The sequence below is a fragment of the Podarcis muralis genome, chromosome 5, assembly GCF_964188315.1.
Source record: "Podarcis muralis chromosome 5, rPodMur119.hap1.1, whole genome shotgun sequence".
Classification (NCBI taxonomy): domain Eukaryota; kingdom Metazoa; phylum Chordata; class Lepidosauria; order Squamata; family Lacertidae; genus Podarcis; species Podarcis muralis.
Window position 1 is genome coordinate 94,611,068 of NC_135659.1, and position 19,201 is coordinate 94,630,268.

The 19,201-nt window shown below is 46.9% G+C and overlaps 1 protein-coding gene across 6 annotated transcripts in view; it reads right to left on the reverse strand.

Annotated features, from left to right (window-relative positions):
- MYT1 (myelin transcription factor 1) overlaps nucleotides 1–19,201 on the reverse strand; it is a 168,829-nt gene that overhangs the window by 79,509 nt on the left and 70,119 nt on the right. For all 6 annotated transcript variants that reach the window (XM_028735455.2, XM_077929381.1, XM_077929379.1 and 3 more), the window contains exons 3-4: nucleotides 8,559–8,613; nucleotides 5,935–5,965 (exon numbers count right to left, since the gene is read on the reverse strand). In XM_028735455.2, the coding sequence (XP_028591288.2) occupies nucleotides 5,935–5,965; nucleotides 8,559–8,613 (86 nt within the window). The remainder of the gene's footprint in view (nucleotides 1–5,934; nucleotides 5,966–8,558; nucleotides 8,614–19,201) is intronic.

A 19,201-nucleotide genomic window follows, 5' to 3' on the forward strand; every position in this document is an offset into this window, starting at 1 on the left:
TCACGTTGTACCTTCATCTGTGCATTTGTTTTCTACAAGCCAGACACTGTCCTATTCTAAGAACAATATCTCATTCTTCCCATGAACCTGTTCAAGCTAATAATAATAATAATAATAATAATAATAATAATAATAATAATAATAATAAATTTTATTTATATCCCGCCCTCCCCAGCCGAAGCCGGGCTCAGGGCGGCTAACAACGCTAAAACAGCGCAACATTATAAAAATTAATTAAAATACAAATTGATGGCAACCATAAACTAAAGTTTTGTAAAGATTGCCAAAGGAGGGAGTCAGGCTGCGCCCTGACAAAGGCCTGGTGGAACAGCTCTGTCTTGCAGGCCCTGCGGAAAGATGTCAAGTCCTACAGGGCCCTTGTCTCTTGCGACAGAGCATTCCACCAGGTTGGAGCCGCAACCGAAAAAGCTCTGGCTCTAGCTACCAGTGAAAAGGCATTTGCATTGTTGAATTACTGTTTTGCACCCAACTTGGGCATGATTGTGGCTGGAGATCTTATTTAAAAAAAGATCACCATGTGACCTCCAGGTTTTGCCACTCTCTAGGACAGGAACCACCTCTGTGCTCCCAATACACATGCAGTTGTGTCTCCATAAAAAGAAACCTATTCTGTCCATCATAGGGGAGCCTTCAAAAATGGCACTTTGCTTAGTCTTCCCCAAGACCTTGGGATTCAACCCCCCTCATTCTGCTGCATGCCTAGACCATCTTCCTCCTTGTCCTGCAAGGGCACTCACATCCATCACCTATTGGATAGTTCTCCCTTACTTCTTGGAAAACTGCTAATTTATTTTACCATGGCCTCCTCTCCTTTTGTCATGCAGACGCAGCCTGGGCTTCAATTAGTCGATTAATCGTCCAGTTAATCAGGCAATTAGAGGACAGCTGCAGTGATGGCTGTGTGCAGGCCCTCCGAGCTGCCCCTTAAATATGTCGCCAGCTTCAATTACCACCTCCACTCATGTGTTCAGCAATAAAACGTAGGCAAGTGGTACGCCTGCCGCTCTCTAACCCAGTATCTTGAGAGAGTAACAGCAGGCTCTCAGAGCAGAAACACCCTAGGAAGCTGGGTCACATAAGGTCCAATTACTCTTTGATGCAGGAAGCGTTCTAATCAAAAGGGGAGAGGAAAGACAGCCTGTATCATTTGTGCTGTGCTTACGGAGCTCTTCTCACTTGAACCTTCGCACTCCGTGTGCTTCTAATAGTGCTCGGTGGCTTTGTGAGCCTATAATTTGTATGCTCTCAAGTTCAGGTCTGTGTTAAGTTCTTCAAGGGCTGCTTCCGTTTCTCCCGTGCTGCCCCTGGTGAGTGCGGGTAATGCTATCGAGCACCAAACAATTCAGCCTCAGGTTATGAAAGGCTAATACTCAGATGAGCAGTTGGCCAACTGAGCAGTGAGGAAGAGGTGACAGCTTTCCCTTGGGGCTGGCTGGGGGATAGCAGAGCTTGGCACCCTTTATTCACCAAGGCCTTTTCTTGTGCCCCTCCTGCTTCAGAAATCAAAGCTGCTCAATGCATGATCAGCTTGAGGAGCACAGGAAGAATATAGAAATGTAGGAAGCAGCCCTAAATAGACTTGTCTACCTAGAATCGTAGAGTTGTAGAGTTGGAAGGGACTATGAGGGCAGAGCCGTCTTTCCCATAGGGCTAAGTGGTGCGTCGCGCCAGGGCGCCAGCCTCTCAGGGGCGCCCCAGCAAGTGGGGGAGCTGCTTGGCTTTGCTGGCGGCCTCCCCTTTCCCTGCACGCCTGCCAGTTGTGCCCCGCCAACCATAAGGCTGGCAGGTGTGCAGCTTCCCTCCCAAGCCTCCTCGTGAGGAGAGCAATCCCCACAGAAGCTTAGGAGGGAAGTTGCACCCTGCCCAAGCCTCCCAAGCCTCTGTGAGGATCACTCTCCTCCTGAGGAGGCTTGGGAGGGGCGCAACTTCACTCCCAAGCCTCTGCGGGGATCTCTCTCTACCACAGCAGCATGGGGGAGAGTTGCGCCCCCCCCCAGATGGCTGTCAGTGTACAGCTATGGCCACCCCAACACTATCCATTTTTGGGGAATTTGTCTGACAGTAAGGAATCTCAACCTATTTGAAAATAATTATATTAAATTGTGGAAAGAGGTTCAGAAAAGAGCTGGAGATATGGGGGAGAATGAAACTCTCCCTGTTAGGTAGAATTTCAGCCATTCAAATGAACATACACCCTAGGATGCTGTTTTTATTCCAGTCAATTCCAATTGTAAATAATTCAAGCCGCTTCAAAGAATGGAAAGAAAATATCTCTAAATTTATCTGGCAGGGGGAAAGCCAAGAATTAAAGATAAAATACTGATAAATGCAAAAGAAAGAGGAGGCTTTGCACAGCCAGATCTGCAATTGTATTATGAGGCATCTTGTTTGTGTTGGTTAAAAGAATTGATTGTGTTGGACAATGCAGACAGTTTAGATTTAGAAGGCCAAGATTTAAAATTCGGCTGACATGTATGTCTTTGACATGGGAAGGCTAAAATTTATAAGAGTTTCATGAACCACATTCTTAGGAAGAATCTGTATAGAGTCTGGGAGAAATATAAGAATCTGCTGGAAATAAAAACACCTTTATGGCTATCTCCTATTGAGGCAATTACAATTAAGAGAGTTAATATGGATGGACAGTGGGCGACCTACAGGGAACTGCTGGATTTTATAGGGGGAGAACCCAAACTGAAACCAATGGAAAATGTAAGGCACCAAGTTACGGATCGGCTACAATATCACCGGATATACAATATATTTCAATTAGATTTTAAAAATGGATTTTTGGACCAAAGCTCACAATTTGAAAAATAACTTTTATAAAATAAGGATAAACTTCTGTCTAAAATGTGTAATTTTTTATTAGAATGGGAAACAAAAGATGAGCTTGTGAAAGCTTCAGTGACACACTGGGCAATAGATATAGGACGCAATATAGATTTCAACCTCTGGGAGAAACTTTGGAAAAGTGACTTGAAATTTACTGCATGTTACTCACTGAAAGAGAATTAAAAATGATCCCTAGATGGTATTTAACTCTGAGTAGGTATAAAACAGAATCGGATACATGTTCGAAGTGTAAAGAAGTGGGGGGAACCTTTTTTTCATATGTGGTGGACATGTAAAGAGGTAAAAGTATATTGGGAAATGATTTATAATGAGCTGAGAAAAATGTTTAAAAATAGTTTCTCCCCCCCCCCCCCCGAGTCATTTTTATTGGGAGTAACCCAGACAGAAATTCCCGGGTGTCAGAAAAGGTTATTTATGTATGGAACAACTGCAACCCATGTTTTGTTAGCCCCAAAATGGAAAGTGAGTGAGGTCCCAACTGAAGAGGATTGGCAACTTCAGTTGTCAGAATTTGCAGATTTAACACATAGAATAAGAGAGCAGGAAGAACATATATTTAAAGAAGAGTGGAAAGCATTTATTGACTATATGGAAAATAACTGTACACAGCTGAAAACCCTGGCAGCATTAAGATAAATTCAACAGTGTAAATAATATTTGATTGATGTAAAAGTGGAAAACTGATCTGAATGGTTACAGTAAAATGTGCAGGAATGTACGATATGCAAAATGAACCATGGAAGGAGAAGAAGGGAAGTCACTGGATATTTTAAAGTTTGTAAAATGTTTATTTTGAAATGTAAAATTAAAAACTTAATAAAAATTATTATATGAAAAAGAAAGTGATTGGACTGAAAAGCATTGATGGTTAGATCTTTATTTGTCAATGGATGCAGATGAGCATCCTTGGCATTGTTTTAGTTTGAAGTCATAATTTGTTCCTTTTGCTGTATATTTGTGTGTGTGTGTGTGTGTGTGCCTAGTCAACACGTACCCCTTAAAATCCCAATTGGTTGATCTCCTGTTTAAAAAGTGGCAGCCTGTTGTTTTCCCTGACCAAATGAAAGTTGCCTTCAAGCAACACCAAGTGATGATTCGTGGCATTTGTGAGAGAGCTATCCCACACCAGAGACGGCTGAGTTTCTATATCAGCTCACATAATCTCATACACAATAATTCTCAAGGGGAACAGTGCACACATTTAGCTCGGAGTCATATACCGTATTTTTCGCACCATAGGACGCACTTTTTCCCTCCTAAAAAGCAAGGGAAAATGTGTGTGCGTCCTATGGAGCGAATGCAGGCTTTCGCTGAAGCCTGGAGAGTGAGAGGGGTCGGTGCGCACCGACCCCTCTCGCTCTCCAGGCTTCAGGAAGCTATCCGCTAGCAGTGGGAGACCCAGCTCTCCCACCGCTAGCGGAGCGCTGCATTAATCCCGAAGCTTGGGGCGTGCGGAGCTCAGCGCGCCCCAAGCTTCTGGGTGCCGGCAAGGTCTCCGCTAGCCCTGGGAGAGCCCCGCGACGTCGCGCGGCTCTCCCAGGGCTAGCGGACCACTGCGCTAATCCAGCAGCTTGGGGCGTGCGGAGTTCAGCGCGCCCCAAGCTTCTGGGTGCCGGCAAGGTCTCCGCTAGCCCTGGGAGAGCCCCGCGACGTCGCGCGGCTCTCCCAGGGCTAGCGGACCACTGCGCTAATCCCGAAGCTTGGGGCGTGCGGAGCTCAGCGCGCCCCAAGCTTCTGGGCGCCGGCAAGGTCTCCGCTAGCCGTCTAGCGGAGACCTTGCCGGCACCCAGAAGCTTGGGGCGCACTGAGCTCCGCACGCCCCAAGCTTCGGGATTAGTGCTCCGCTAGCCGTGTCTAGGCTGCGGATAGCAGCCTGCTTCCCGGAGCGTCGGGCGCCCTGAAAGCAGAGCTCCCGGCGCTTCGGGAACACATCCACAGCGTGGGGACCCTTGCAGGAGTTCCCCGCAAGGCTCCCCACGCTGCGGATAGCAGCCTGCCGCCCGGCGGGTGGGGCGCCCTGAAGCAGAGCGCCCCTCGCGCCAGGCATACACCCGCAGCTTGGGGAGCCCTGCAGCAGTTCCCCGCAAGGCTCCCCAAGCTGCGGATAGCAGCCTGCTTCCCGGAGCGTCGGGCGCCCTGAAAGCAGAGCTCCCAGCGCTTCGGGAACACATCCGCAGCGTGGGGACCCTTGCAGGAGTTCCCCGCAAGGCTCCCCACGCTGCAGATAGCAGCCTGCCGCCCGGCGCGAGGGGCGTCCTGAAGCAGAGCGCCTCTCACGCCAGGCATACATCCGCAGCGTGGGGAGCCCTGCAGCAGTTCCCCGCAAGGCTCCCCAAGCTGCGGATAGCAGCCTGCCGCCCGGCGGGTAGGGCGCCCTGAAGCAGAGCGCCCCTCGCGCCAGGCATACACCCGCAGCTTGGGGAGCCCTGCAGCAGTTCCCCGCAAGGCTCCCCAAGCTGCGGATAGCAGCCTGCTTCCCGGAGCGTCAGGCGCCCTGAAAGCAGAGCGCCCGGCGTTTCGGGAACACATCCGCTGCGTGGAGAGCCTTGCAGGAGTTCCCCGCAAGGCTCCCCACGCTGCGGATAGCAGCCTGCCGCCCGGCGCGGGGGGCGCCCTGAAGCAGAGCGCCTCTCACGCCAGGCATACATCCGCAGCGTGGGGAGCCCTGCAGCAGTTCCCCGCAAGGCTCCCCAAGCTGCGGATAGCAGCCTGCCGCCCGGCGGGTGGGCCGCCCTGAAGCAGAGCGCCCCGCGCGCTAGGCAGACATCAGCCAGCCCCACAAGCTCGGGGGACAGCAGGGAGGCGCAGCGCCACTATCCCGCTGTTCCTCGACCTGGTTCGGTTTCCCTGACCTGCTTTTGGGGGGGAAATAAAGGAAAAATTTTTTTACTTTATTTCCCCCCCAAAAAACTAGGTGCGTCCTATGGTCCGGTGCGTCCAATCGTGCGAAAAATACGGTATAAAGAATGTATAAATAATAAAATTGTTGTTGTTAATTGGGTGAAATACACGCACATGTGAATCAACCCTGAGTTGCTGAGAAGAAAATTTCCTTACCTCACCTCCTGGCCAATGAGTTCTGTAGGCACTGTGGAGAAAGACGGAGAAGAAGAAAAGGAAAACAAAGCAGAAAAAAGAAAAGTCACACAAGATGTCACCCTTCTTGCAATTTCTACAGGTGGAACCAGCCACCGAAAACAACACCCCCATTATATGAAACCACCTTATACTGAATCAGACCATTGATCCATCTAGTTTAATGTTCTTTGACCCAGGATCTCCAGATTTTGTTGGACTATAACTTTCAACACCCCTAGCCAAAGACCAGGAATGCTGGGAGTTGCAATCGAAGAACATATGGAGACCCAATATTGAAGAACCCTGATCTAACCAGTGTTGTCTACCTTTAGTGCAATCTGTTTATCACCTATGAGTGGCTAGTCTAATTAAATCTGCATAATTCCCACCGACTCCATTTTATGACCATTAACTCCTTCAGACTTCAGGGCTTTAATACCATGCCCTACACCCCACCCCAGTTTCTCACCTCCCTCTATTTTTTTAACATCTAGTCTGAAGAACAGTTCCGGGCAACACAATAACTTGCTGATGACCTGGACACTGTGGTTGGCCCTAAAAAAGTATGAACCTACTAGGGCATTTCGATTTCCTACCATAACAGACCAACATGGCTGTCAACAGTTTTTTGTGTGATTAGCAGCAGGTCTCCAGAACCTCAGTCTGAGAACCTTCCCATCATTTGCTACTTGATTAATTCCAATGGGAGGTGCAAGAAATGGAACCCGGGACTTTCTGCTTGCATAGCACGGGCTCTACATTTCCTCCCCTGTTACATATAGGGTCACTTATCTCATAATGCTCCCTGTCATTAGCTGCTTCTGGGTGGTTGTTTATGTGTAGGAAAATGTGATGATACCATGACACAACTAAGTTATCCTACATCTTATGGAGGAGACCTTACACTGGGATTGAGACTTAGAGCTGGCTTTTGAGGAGCATATCTTGCAATTACAGTACAGAGACTGCTAACTTGCTCAGTTAGCCAACTCTTCCCTCCTGTGAGAGTCCCGTGATGATTGACCCCATGCTCCTATATAAAAAGGTAAAGGACCCCTGGACAATTAAGGCCAGTCAAAGGCGACTATGGGGTTGCGGCACTCATTTTGCTTTCAGGCTGAGGGAGCCGGCCTTTGTCCACAGAGAGCTTTCTGGGTCATGTGGCCAACATGACTAAACCAGTTTTGGCACAACGGAACACTGTGACGGAAACCAGAGTGCATGGAAACACCATTTGCCTTCCTGTCACAGGGGTACCCATTTATCTACTTGCACTGGTGTGCTTTCGAACTTCTAGGTTGGCAGAAGCTGGGACAGAGCAACAGGAGCTCACCCTGTTGCGGGGATTCGAACCGCCGACCTTCTGATCAGGAAGCCCAAGAGGCTCAGTGGTTTGGACCACAGCGCCACCCATGTCCCTTTGTGCCGTGCTGCTATTGCGCGCCATGGGAAGGAGGCTTTCTTCTCCCTGTGATTCCCTTGTGCTGCTCAGTTGACTGAGGAGTGAAAATGAGTCTGGCCTGCAGAAAAATATACTCTTTTCCTGGAGACCCACCCTTTCCCCCCACTGTTCAGTTGATCAGTGCAAGGATATGTTGTGGACCACATAAAATTAGGCAGTGGGTTAGAAGCAGCCCCTCAGAAGCAGTCAACTTCTGAACTAGAGATAGCAGAGAAAGGCATGGTTTTTAGAGACTACGCATACTGACTTGAAAATGTGCATATTGCCTGCAAAATGTACAGAATGCAGGCTAGTTTTGCACATTCCCCAAAGCCTACTGGGGATTATGACTAATGACTGGCTATTGTATAAAATTCAGTCCATACATGCATAATCTCCAAGGCCTATTCAAAATTGTGTATATTGACTAGGAAATGCGTACAGTTCCATCTTTATGGATAGATTATGTGCACATTCTCCACGAGGCCTGGTGAATGTGTACAATGGCTGGTTATTATGCACATATACCACTCAGTTGATATTCTCCCTAATGTAGACACGCACAATGAACAATTCACTCAGAAATGAGAAACCAATTAATTTGCTCAAGGCAATGATGTGGCAACCCCGTTTTATTTGCCAGAATTTCTTCACTCTGCCAGGTGAATACACCAAGGCATTTTTGCTTTCAAAGTCGGAAAATAAATAGCAATCAGGCCTCAAATTATCAAGTCATTTGTCTTCAAATTCCCACCACATCAGCCTTGTTTGCTTCTGCAACATGCACAGTCTCTCTCTGGCTTTCTCAGATGTATGACTTCAAAGCCTCCGGCCGAGCACATGTGATAAAAGTGATCTGAAGCTATCAAGATTTCTATGAAGCAAAGCATGCGAGGCTGTTTTTTAAAAGAAGGGAGAGGGAAGGGAGAGGGGAAATCAGAATGTGGATTGAAAATGTTTTGAGTGTCCCTGTGAGTCACTCTCTGAAGAGATCTCCTGGGAAAAGTTGAGGAGGGTATGTGTGTGCAGCGTTTAAACACATACACACAGAGAGAAAAAGATCAAGATTGTTGGCCTCAGAGACAGAAGCATTTTGATGAACCACACAGAGCCACAGAGCCAGGTTTAACTGCCAGAGCGCATAATTCCACAAAGTGCTCACCTCTGATTGCCTTTGATCGTGTACGTGCTCGCTTATCGTCATTCTCTAAACTCATCTGGAATCAAACAACAACAGAATTAACATTTTATTTAATGAAAACAATTTGCAATCAAAGCTAATGTGCCCCTGGAAACCATGAGCTTGGATTGCACAAAGGCAAGCGGAAAAGATCTAAGACACGAGCTGTCTGGGAAATTGCCTCCATTCGTGGCTGATAAACAAGAAGACCACCACTTGGGCAGAATGTCACAGGAGCAAAGCACTGGCTCAGTTTGGCACACAAGGGTGGGGGGACGTCTTTACATGGCAAGCCATGAGTGTGAACAGGTTTACCATGATGTTCTGGTTGTCTCAACCATAGTGTCACAAACTGGGGTGAGGTGGGACAAACTTGCATCCACTAGACTACATTTTTGAGATGTTTCAGCATCTGTTTCCTTCTGGACCTTTTGCTGTACAGTGGTACCTCGGGTTACATATGCTTCAGGTTACACATGCTTCAGGTTACAGACTCTGCTAACCCAGAAATAGTGCTTCAGGTTAAGAACTTTGCTTCAGAATGAGAACAGAAATCGTGCTCCGACAGTGCGGCAGCAGCAATTGGCCCCATTAGCTAAAGTGGTGCTTCAAGTTAAGAACAGTTTCAAGTTAAGTGCGGACCTCCAGAACGAATTAAGTACTTAACCCGAGGTACTACCACTGTATAAGCTTTGCGTCTATTTTCTTGGATATGCTCTCACAGAGATGCAGATTAGAAACTAAAAAAACAAACCGAACAAAATAATGTTCTGGTTATGGAGACAAGATGCAGCAACCATGTAAGTTCAGGATGTGATAGATAATGCCAACTCAAATAAAATCCACCAGGCTGTGGGGGGCGGGAATGGTTGTGTGAATGAGTCATCGCACTCCCCTTGACAGAAATTTCACTGGGTTTCTTTGAAAGAACATTTGCTTTGGTTCTTTCTGTTCAGCTATTAAAGTGTGGGCCAGAAAAGTGATAGCACGCTTTCACATTTTCTGCAGACCTTTATAGCGAGCAGACAATTAAGGTTGCGCAGAGTGAAATTTTACCGAGAGAGGCCGATCCATTCAAATATCCTCTCTAATTTTGGGACATCAAATATGATGCTCAGCAAGGAACAGCATCATGAATAAATAATATTTGTAACTTCCAAGTGCTGGGAGTACATTTATTAATTAAGCATAACTATATCGCAGTGTGCAGTTCAGGAGTCTAGAGCCACACCTTCTGGGGCAGCTGACGGTTGGTTACCATATTTTTTGCTCTATAAGACTCACTTTTTCCCTCCAAAAAAGAAAGGGGAAATGTGTGTGCGTCTTATGGAGCGAATGCAGGCTGCGCAGCTATCCCAGAAGCCAGAACAGCAAGAGGGATTGCTGCTTTCGCTGCGCACCGATCCCTCTTGCTGTTCTGGCTTCTGAGATTCAGAATATATTTTTTTCTTGTTTTCCTCCTCCAAAAACTAGGTGCGTCTTGTGGTCTGGTGCATCTTACAGAGTGAAAAATATGGTATGTTACACAGACATCACAAAATCTCAGAAACTATTAGCATATTCACTGTAAGGTCACATAGATCTATCTACTAGCTGAAATGCAGGCCCAACTTGGAACCAATAAGATATTTTACCATCTTTCGGTCTCCGCCCCCAGCCCAAAGGTAGGAGAACTCATACCGAAAGAAATCCTGACAAATAGCTGTCAACAGAAAGCTGCCGTGAATTTACTCTCCAAATACACAGATTATTCACCAAATATTTGATATATGCCTTTGACACCCAAAGATTTAATTTCAACACTTGGTGTTTGACTTTGATATTTGATTTCAATATTATTTCTGCGAGTCAACAATAACTTCTGTGAGTTAAAGAGGGAGATTCCATCTGGAAAGGATGGAAGTGAGACTTCCTGTCAGAAGGAGGGTGGGAGCAAGACTTCACCCACCAGGACAATGGACCTTTGACCGCATTTGAGAACAGATGCAAGATGCAATTTTGCATTTGATAGTGGACAGATCTCACACTTCGTGGCTGCAAAATCAAAACAACCAAGGAACGCCAACAAATAACCAAGAAAACTCACCCAAATTTTGAAGGCCGGGGTAAAAAATTGCAGTCGAAAAGCATATTTGAATTTCAGATTCGAAGGTCGACATTTGAAAAGTTCGGAAGCTGCCTTATATCAAGTCACACAATTGGTTCCTTTAGCTCAGTATAGTCTTTTCCAACCTTGGGTCTCCAGATGTTTTTGGACTACAACTCCCATCATCCCTAGCTAGCAAGACCAATGGTCAGGGATGATGGGATTGGCAGTCCAAAACCAGCCAGAGACCCCGGGTTGAAACACTGGTCTACACCGACTGGCAGCTGTTCTCCATCATTTCAGGCAGGAATCTACCCATGGGTGTAGCCAGGATTAATGGAGGGGGGCAGGCTTTATGCTGGGGGACGGGACAGAACCGAGTTACCTGCAATGCAACTGGCCAGTTAGTTAAGTATTTTTTTATTTATTTACTTGATGGGGGGTGGCAACTGCCCTCCTGGCTACAGCCAGGATTCTACCTTGAGATGCTACAGATTGAAATTGGGACCCTCTTGGCCCAGAGCAGGCACTCTACCACTGAACTGGAGTGCCTGAAGGCGGTTGGAGGATGGATGGCGGCTAACAGATTGAGGTTGAATCCTGACAAGACAGAAGTACTGTTTTGGGGGGACAGGGGGCAGGCAGGTGTGGGGGATTCCCTGGTCCTGAATGGGGTAAATGTGCCCCTGAAGGACCAGGTGCGCAGCCTGGGAGTCATTTTGGACTCACAGCTGTCCATGGAGGCACAGGTTAATTATGTGTCCAGGGCAGCTGTCTACCAGCTCCATCTCGTACGCAGGCTGAGACCCTACCTGCTTGCAGACTGTCTTTGCAGAGTGGTGCATGCTCTCCCGCTTGGACTACAGCGATGTGCTCTACATGGGGCTACCTTTGAAGGTGACCCGGAAACTACAACTAATCCAGAATGCGGCAGCTAGACTGGTGACTGGGAGTGGCTGCCGGGACCACATAACACCAGTTCTGAGAGATCTGCATTGGCTCCCAGTACGTTTCCAAGCACAATTCAAAGTGTTGGTGCTGACCTTTAAAGCCCTAAACAGCCTCAGTCCAGTATATCTGAAGGAGCGTCTCCACCCCCATCGTTCAGCCCAAACACTGAGGTCCAGCGCTGAGGGCCTTCTGGCGGTTCCCTCATTGCGAGAAGTAAGGTTACAGAGAACCAGACAGAGGGCCTTCTTGGTAGTGGCACCCGCCTTGTGGAACACCCTCCCTTCAGATGTGAAGGAAATAAGTAGCTATCCTATCTTTAAAAGACATCTGAAGGCAGCCCTGTTCAGGGAAGTTTTTAATATTTAATGCTGTATTGTTTTTAATACTTGATTGGGAGCCGCCCAGAGTGGCTGGGTAAACTCAGCCAGATGGGTGGGGTATAAATAATAAATTATTATTATTATTATGAACTATGGCCCCCTCCCACAGGAGGAAATGAAATTCCCCAGAGAAATGAAAGCCTAGAATAGATTGGGTTAGGTTGCCAAGAAAGGCTTCAGCACACACACATCCCAGGCTCAACGTTTCATGGAAAGCATTGACCGGTTATCATAGGCCAGCAATATCCTTAGTGTGATGGGAAGAAGCCAAAAAGGGGGGGGGGGAGAGGGGGGAATGGAAGATGCCATGGAATGAAATTAAGGAGGAGGAGAGGGGGGATTTGTAGGGCCGAAGGCAGCAGCTGGAACACGAACTGCATCGAACAGCACATGCTGTTTCCCTTCTCTGTCCCTTCGCTGGCAGTGTGTCGGATGCAAACAAAGCGTACTGCTTTCTCATTGGCAAAGAGTCATGAGTACACGCCAGTTGCCAGACACGTGCTGTGATCTGTTGTTCTTCAGTGAAGGAGGGAGGTGGAAGGAGGCTGTTCTTAAATGTGGGCTTCTTTGGATTGCACGGCGCAGAATTAAAACTGGTTTGATTCCTCCTCCTTGGAGACTCCTGGGCGCTGCAGGTCTGTCTGCAGGAAGGCCTAGGCAGTCTCTAACAGAGCTGCCCCCAGCAAGCTACAGCCCCCAGCCTTCTTTGGATGAAGCCATGATGTTTAAACCGGTATTAAACGGGTACCAGTCTGCAGTGTGGATCTGCAGCCAGAGTTCCTCACCCCCCGCATATTCCTTTTTTCCTTGTGCAGGGATGGGCTGCGCTCTTCTCCTGAGCTGGGCAATGGAAGGTTGCTCCTCGCCAGGAGTTGTTCTGAGTTGTTTTGTTTAAAATGCTGAAGGATGACAAAAGCGCCCTGAAGTCTCGTCTGTGAACCGAATATCTCAGATGGAATTTCCATGCATATTATTTCCCCTTGCAGTAATGTAGCGCTAACGTACAATGATTTATACTGTGTGATTTGCTGGAGGGGGCCACTGGAAGGGGGGGGGAGGGGAAAGAAATAAAAAAAGGGGGTAATTTATGCATCCTGTCATCCACGCTCTTGCCGCCCCATCGCCTTATGAGCCTCGTGTTTATTACAACCTTCCCAATAACCCAAGAAGACAATTACTATAATTTCTATTTTTAAAGCCTTGATTCCCTCTGGACCGATGGCTCACATTTAAAGTGCGGAGAGGAGCAGGTGTCAAAAGGACTTCATTACATTTATGAGCCTTTCAAATATGCCGTTCCTGGTGTTCGCCAGAGTTAATGCCTTCCGATGCACGCCTCACAATAGAATTAATATTTTTGATTGCTGGACGGCTGTGTGTGTTTTTGCTGAAATGAAATCTAGCGTGGCTTTCTCTCTCTCTCTCTCTCTCTCTCTCTCTCTCTCTCTCTCTCTCCCCCCTCACTTTTATTTTGTCACTTTTCCCAGGGAAATTGGCAAACATTCTGCTGGTTTTCAAGCATGCCTTAGCAATTTGGGTTCCATGCAGATAAATTATTTTTGTTTGAAAAGAAACGAAAAAGGGGGGAAAAAAATACCACCCTGAAAACAGAAAAGGTTGCAGAAAACACAATGGGGGCTGGATGCTGACTATGTATGCCTCTTGATGAACAACAACAGCTGTGACTTTCTTCTTTCGCTTTTCTACATCACCTTTCCCCGTTCGTAATTTAGAAACGATGAAAGGAAACAACCACTAAGAAAGCACTTATTCCCTTGGCCCCTCGGAAAGAAAAGGAGAGAGACAGTATTTGTCTCTGTGTGTGGAGGGGGGCAGCGTTGCATTTAGATTCCCAACGTTTTTGTGATGGCGCAGAAGGTAGCTAAATCTTTTCTGCCATGAGTGATTTGAGATGGCTTCCCCGCTTGTAGGGTGTGCCCCTGAGCCGTCCGCAACTTTTCAAGGAACCTCCTTAGTTCCAATCTTTGGCAAGGGAAGCACTTTTATCTTATTTTTTATCTTATTTCCCCCCTGTCTTTCTTGCTCACTAATTCACTGCAGCTGTACTCACGCAACCAAGAAGGCAGGCCACAGCTCAGTAGCAGAACATCTGCTCTGCATGCAGAATGTCTCAGGTTCAATCCCTGGCAATTTTATGTATGGCCATGGATATCCCTTGTCTGAAACCCCACAGAGCTGCTGCTACTCAGTGTCAACCAGAAGTAGTCAACGTGGAATCTCTGACTACTTCTGGTTGACATTTACTAGAAGCAGCTCTGTAGGGTTTCAGAGAAGGGACCAGAGATTCTTAGAAGACTGGAGTAAATATACAAACTATTTGAAAACTCATTGTAATGAACAGATTACGCCAATAGGATTGCAAGAAGTTTTGTAAGGATGGCTATTTGAAACATTGCAAGAAAGACTATGAGGAGAACTATTAAAGGTAAAGGGACCCCTGACCATTAGGTCCAGTCGTGACCGACTCTGGGGTTGCGGTGCTCATCTCGCTTTATTGGCCAAGGGAGCCAATAAAGCTTCTGGGTCATGTGGCCAGCATGACTAAGCCGCTTCTGGCGAACCAGAGCAGCGCACGGAAATGCCGTTTACCTTCCCGCCAGAGTGGTACCTATTTATCTACTTGCACGTTGACGGGCTTTCGAACTGCTAGGTAGGCAGGAGCTGGGACCGAGCAACGGGATCTCACTCCGTCGCGGGGATTCAAACCGCCGACCTTCTGATCAGCAAGTCCTAGGCTCTGTGGTTTAACCCACAATGATAATTAAGAGTAATAAATTAAGAAATGCAGAATAAGTGATCAAGAACAGAAAATCATCAGAGGTGTTGACGGAAGTCTAAAATGTAAGATAAGAAGTTATGTTATATGACTATTGGAAATGATAGGTTAAAAAAAACCTAATAAAAATGTATATGTAAAAAAAGAAGAAGTAGTAGTCAGTGTGGTGCCCTCCATATGTTCTGGTAACTCCCATTGGCCCAACCAGCATGGGGAATGGTCAGGGATTGTAATCCACAACATCTAAAGGGCACAACTTTGGTCACTTCTGGTGTGGTTGAGCTAGGTTGACCAATGGATTGACCCATTGTAAGGCATAAGGCTGCTTTCCTCCATCCCTAAGTTTGCACCCACAGTTGATGGGAAAGTGCCCATAGAATCACAGATTCGTAGAGCTGGAAGGGACCCTGAGGGTCATGCAGTCCAACCCCCTAAAATGCAGGGATCTCAACTAAAGCATCCGTGAGAGATGGCTATCCAAGCTCCACTTAAAAACCTCCAAGGAAGGAGAGACACAACTTCCTGAGGGAGTCTGTTCCACTATCAAAAGGTTCTTACTGTCAGGAAGTTCTTCCTGATGTTTAGTTGGAATCTCTTTTCTAGTAACATGAAGTCATTGGTTCAGGTCATAACCCCCCGCCCCTTCCAGAGCAGGAGAAAACAAGCTTGCACCATTTCCCACGTGACAACCTTTTAGATATTTGAAGATGGTTATGATATCTCCTCTCGGTGTCCTCTTCTCCAGGCTAAACAAACCCAGCTCCCTCAACTGTTCCTCATCAGGCTTGGTAAGAACAATTTTTGATTAACACACACACACACACACACACACACACACACACACACACACACTGGACATTTCCACCTTTGCACCCCATGCCTGAAGACCTGTCTGAAGTCAAATCACTGTGGGTTGCCATATTTTGAAGAGCAAAAAAGAGGATGCTATGCTATTTTAAATACCCCCTTCTATATGTAGGCTATAGAAGCTGTGATATATTGCTGAGGGGGCAGGAGAAGGGAAGAGGAAAGCAAGTCTTAAAGCCACCAGTTATGTCTATGTCTCATCCAGAAAGTATAGCCAGAGATGTTTTGAGAAATTTACAAAATCCACCCGGACAGAAATTTTACCCCTGAAAAAGAGGACGTGTCCTGGAAAAGAAGGACATATGGCAACCCTAAATCACAACCCACTGGTGAGTCTTGATTCATACTAGCTAAGGATCAGTACCCCACCTTGATATAGTGAGCATCCATGGGTAATACAGCAGGGTTGCTGATCAGCCAGGAAGCGTGTTTTCTAGGAAGGCTTTTTGACTCAGTGACATTATTACTGGGGTCTCTCCAATGGCCCCAACCACCTCTGTTGAACGCTGTAGAAGAATCAGTTCATACAGGTCCTCACCATGTGGGCTCTACATACATGGACACCAACCAGCCACATAACAAGAATGGTCTGCCATGTCTAATAGGGGCAGACATACAAAATGGTGTGGTATGTGGTCCCTTCTCATGCAGAGTAGATTTTTGGGGGGTGATATTTACTGAAACTTTTCATATGCACTATAAGTTTTTTTTAAAAAAAAAGTAAGGTAAAGGACCCCTGGACAGTTAAGTCCAGTCAAAGGCAACTATGGGGTTGTGGCACTCATCTCACTTTCAGGCCAAGGGAGCCAACGTTTGTCCACAGACAGCTTTCTGGGTCATGTGGCCAGCACGACTAAACCGCTTCTGGTGCAACGGAACACCGTGATGGAAACCAGAGCGCATGGAAATGCCGCTTACCTTCCCGCTGCAGCGGTACCTATTTATCTACTGGCATTGGTGTGCTTTCAAACTGTTAGGTTGGCAGAAGATGGGACAGAGCAAAGGGAGCTGAACCGCTAACCTTCCGATCGGCGAGCCCAAGAGGCTCAGTGGCTTAGACCACAGTGCCACCCGCGTCCCCAAGGCACTATAGGATGTACTGGCTTCTTCTTGGACTTCTTGGACTTCTTCTGAGAGCCAGTGTGGTGTAGTGGTTAAGAGCGGTAGTCTCGTAATCTGGGGAACCGGGTTCGCGTCTCCGCTCCTCCACATGCAGCTGCTGGGTGACCTTGGGCCAGTCACACTTCTTTGAAGTCTCTCAGCCCCACTCACCTCACAGAGTGTTTGTTGTGGGGGAGGAAGGGAAAGGAGAATGTGAGCCGCTTTGAGACTCCTTAAAAGGGAGTGAAAGGCGGGATATCAAATCCAAACTCTTCTTCTCTTCTTCTGTTCATTCTTTATAACAGGCCAACATGATCAGTGTGGATTGTGGATGCGCTACCAAAGAGAGCAGTTTATACAGAAAAGCCTTCATTTAATTTTTTAAATATTCTATTTCTTGAGATCTTTGTTGAATCTAATACTAATAATAATAAGGTTACGGCATATAAAAATGCAATTGAAATGGCGGGGGGGAAGCAAACCCCCACCCCACCAAAAAACAACAACCATACATCATATTACAGGACAGCATATGTGATATTTATTGGGATATCCTATCTACATAACAGGAGAGCAATTTCCCTGCAGGCTTCAACCAAAGTGCTACCTTGGAAGCCTCTACAGTTGTACCTCTGGATACGAATAGGATCCGTTCTGGAGCCCTGTTCGCATCCTGAAGCGAACGCAACCCAAGTCTACGTGTGCGCGGATCCCGATTTGCCACTTCTGCGCATGCGCATGATGTCATTTTGACCGTCTGGGCATGTGTGGAAGCGGCGAAGCCCAGAAGTAACATGTTCCGTTACTTCTGGGTCACCGTGGAGCGCAACCCGAAAGCGCTCAACCTGAAGCAACTCCAACCCGAGGTATGACTGTATTCCCTATACAGATAGGTAGCCGTGTTGGTCTGCCATAGTCAAAACAAAACAAAATTCCTTCCAGTAGCACCTTAAAGACCAACTAAGTTAGTTCTTGGTATGAGCTTTCGTGTGCATGCACACTTCTTCAGATACATTGGCATCTCAGCTATCTGCCAATCACCCATTCCCACCACCCTTCTGAGTAATACCCCTCCCCACCTTCTCACTATATAGAAGGATCTGGCAACTTCTGTTTCAGTGTATCTGAAGAAGTGTGCATGCACACGAAAGCTCATACCAAGAACTAACTTAGTTGGTCTTTAAGGTGCTACTGGAAGGAATTTTTTTGTTTGTTTTGTATTCCCTATGTTTAGGGAAGTTGTTAATGACAGATGTTTTAATGTATTTTTAATCTTTTGTTGGAAGCCGCCCAGAGTGGCTGGGGAAACCCAGCCAGGTGGGTTGGATAGAAATAATAACAATAATAACAAAAATAAATAAATAAATAAATAAATAAATAAATAATCCATCGGCCACCAAATGGTAGGGGAAGATTTCCTACTTCAGGGGGTAGCTAGTGTGCTGCCTTCAAGAAGTTCTTGAACTTCAACTTCCCTCATCCCAGGTCAGCCTAGGCAATGGTCAGGGATGATGGAAGTTGTAGAGGGAGAAAGAACTCCGGCTCTGAAGTCTGATTCTTGGTTGTGCAGAGCCCAGGGGAACAAAACAGGGACCAGTGGAAGCAGGAAGACTACTAGCTTTAAATGTATGCATTTGCAAAAGCACTGCCTGTGTGTTTCGCTCTGTAGCTGGTATACATCAAGTAGCTCCAAGCTACACATTCCTTAGACATCTCCGCATTCTCCCCCGCCTCCATTTTTTTCCTTTAGGGCCCTCCCAGCTGCTCTGTTTAAGTTCTCCTGACATCCCACCCATCCCAAGTCTCATTCACAGCTGAATTAACTAGGAGTTTGCTGTTTCAACTTATGCCCTTCCTCCTCCCCGGCTGCATCTCTTACAGTTCCGTAGACTAAGCAACAAACATGGCACCCCCAGCTTTACATCTTTGGAGAATTTCTCTTGACATTTATTTTTGTGTGTGTGTGCACCAGCGATTGCTGTTCTCGCCTCCAAAGGCCCCAAATTAAAAATTACCGCTGTGTAATAAACAGCCTAACGAAGCCGGGTTGTCAGTTTTCATTTGCAGAAATGAAGGGCGCAAATGAAACATTTAACTGCGTGCGACCAGGAGAGCTTTTGCTCCGTTGCGAGGGAAGCGGATTGGAAAACCTGCTACATGGCGTTGTGCCTGACATTATAATGCTTCCATCGTCTCAATTTGTGGGGCTGGCATTCAAGCGCAAGGCTGCTGAGGCACAATAATGCACAGTCTTCTGGCGCGCACAGAGCTTCCAATTGTTTGCAATGAAGAAGCCTGCTTTTGATGAGAAGAGGACAAGGGTGGGCTAAACTGTCAGATTTGGTTTCTCACCCCCCCCCCAAATCTTAAGTCCATTTCTCCGCATTGCCACATCAGTTTGTGAATCTCTCTCTCTTTTTTCAAAGTCCGAATGAAAATCTAC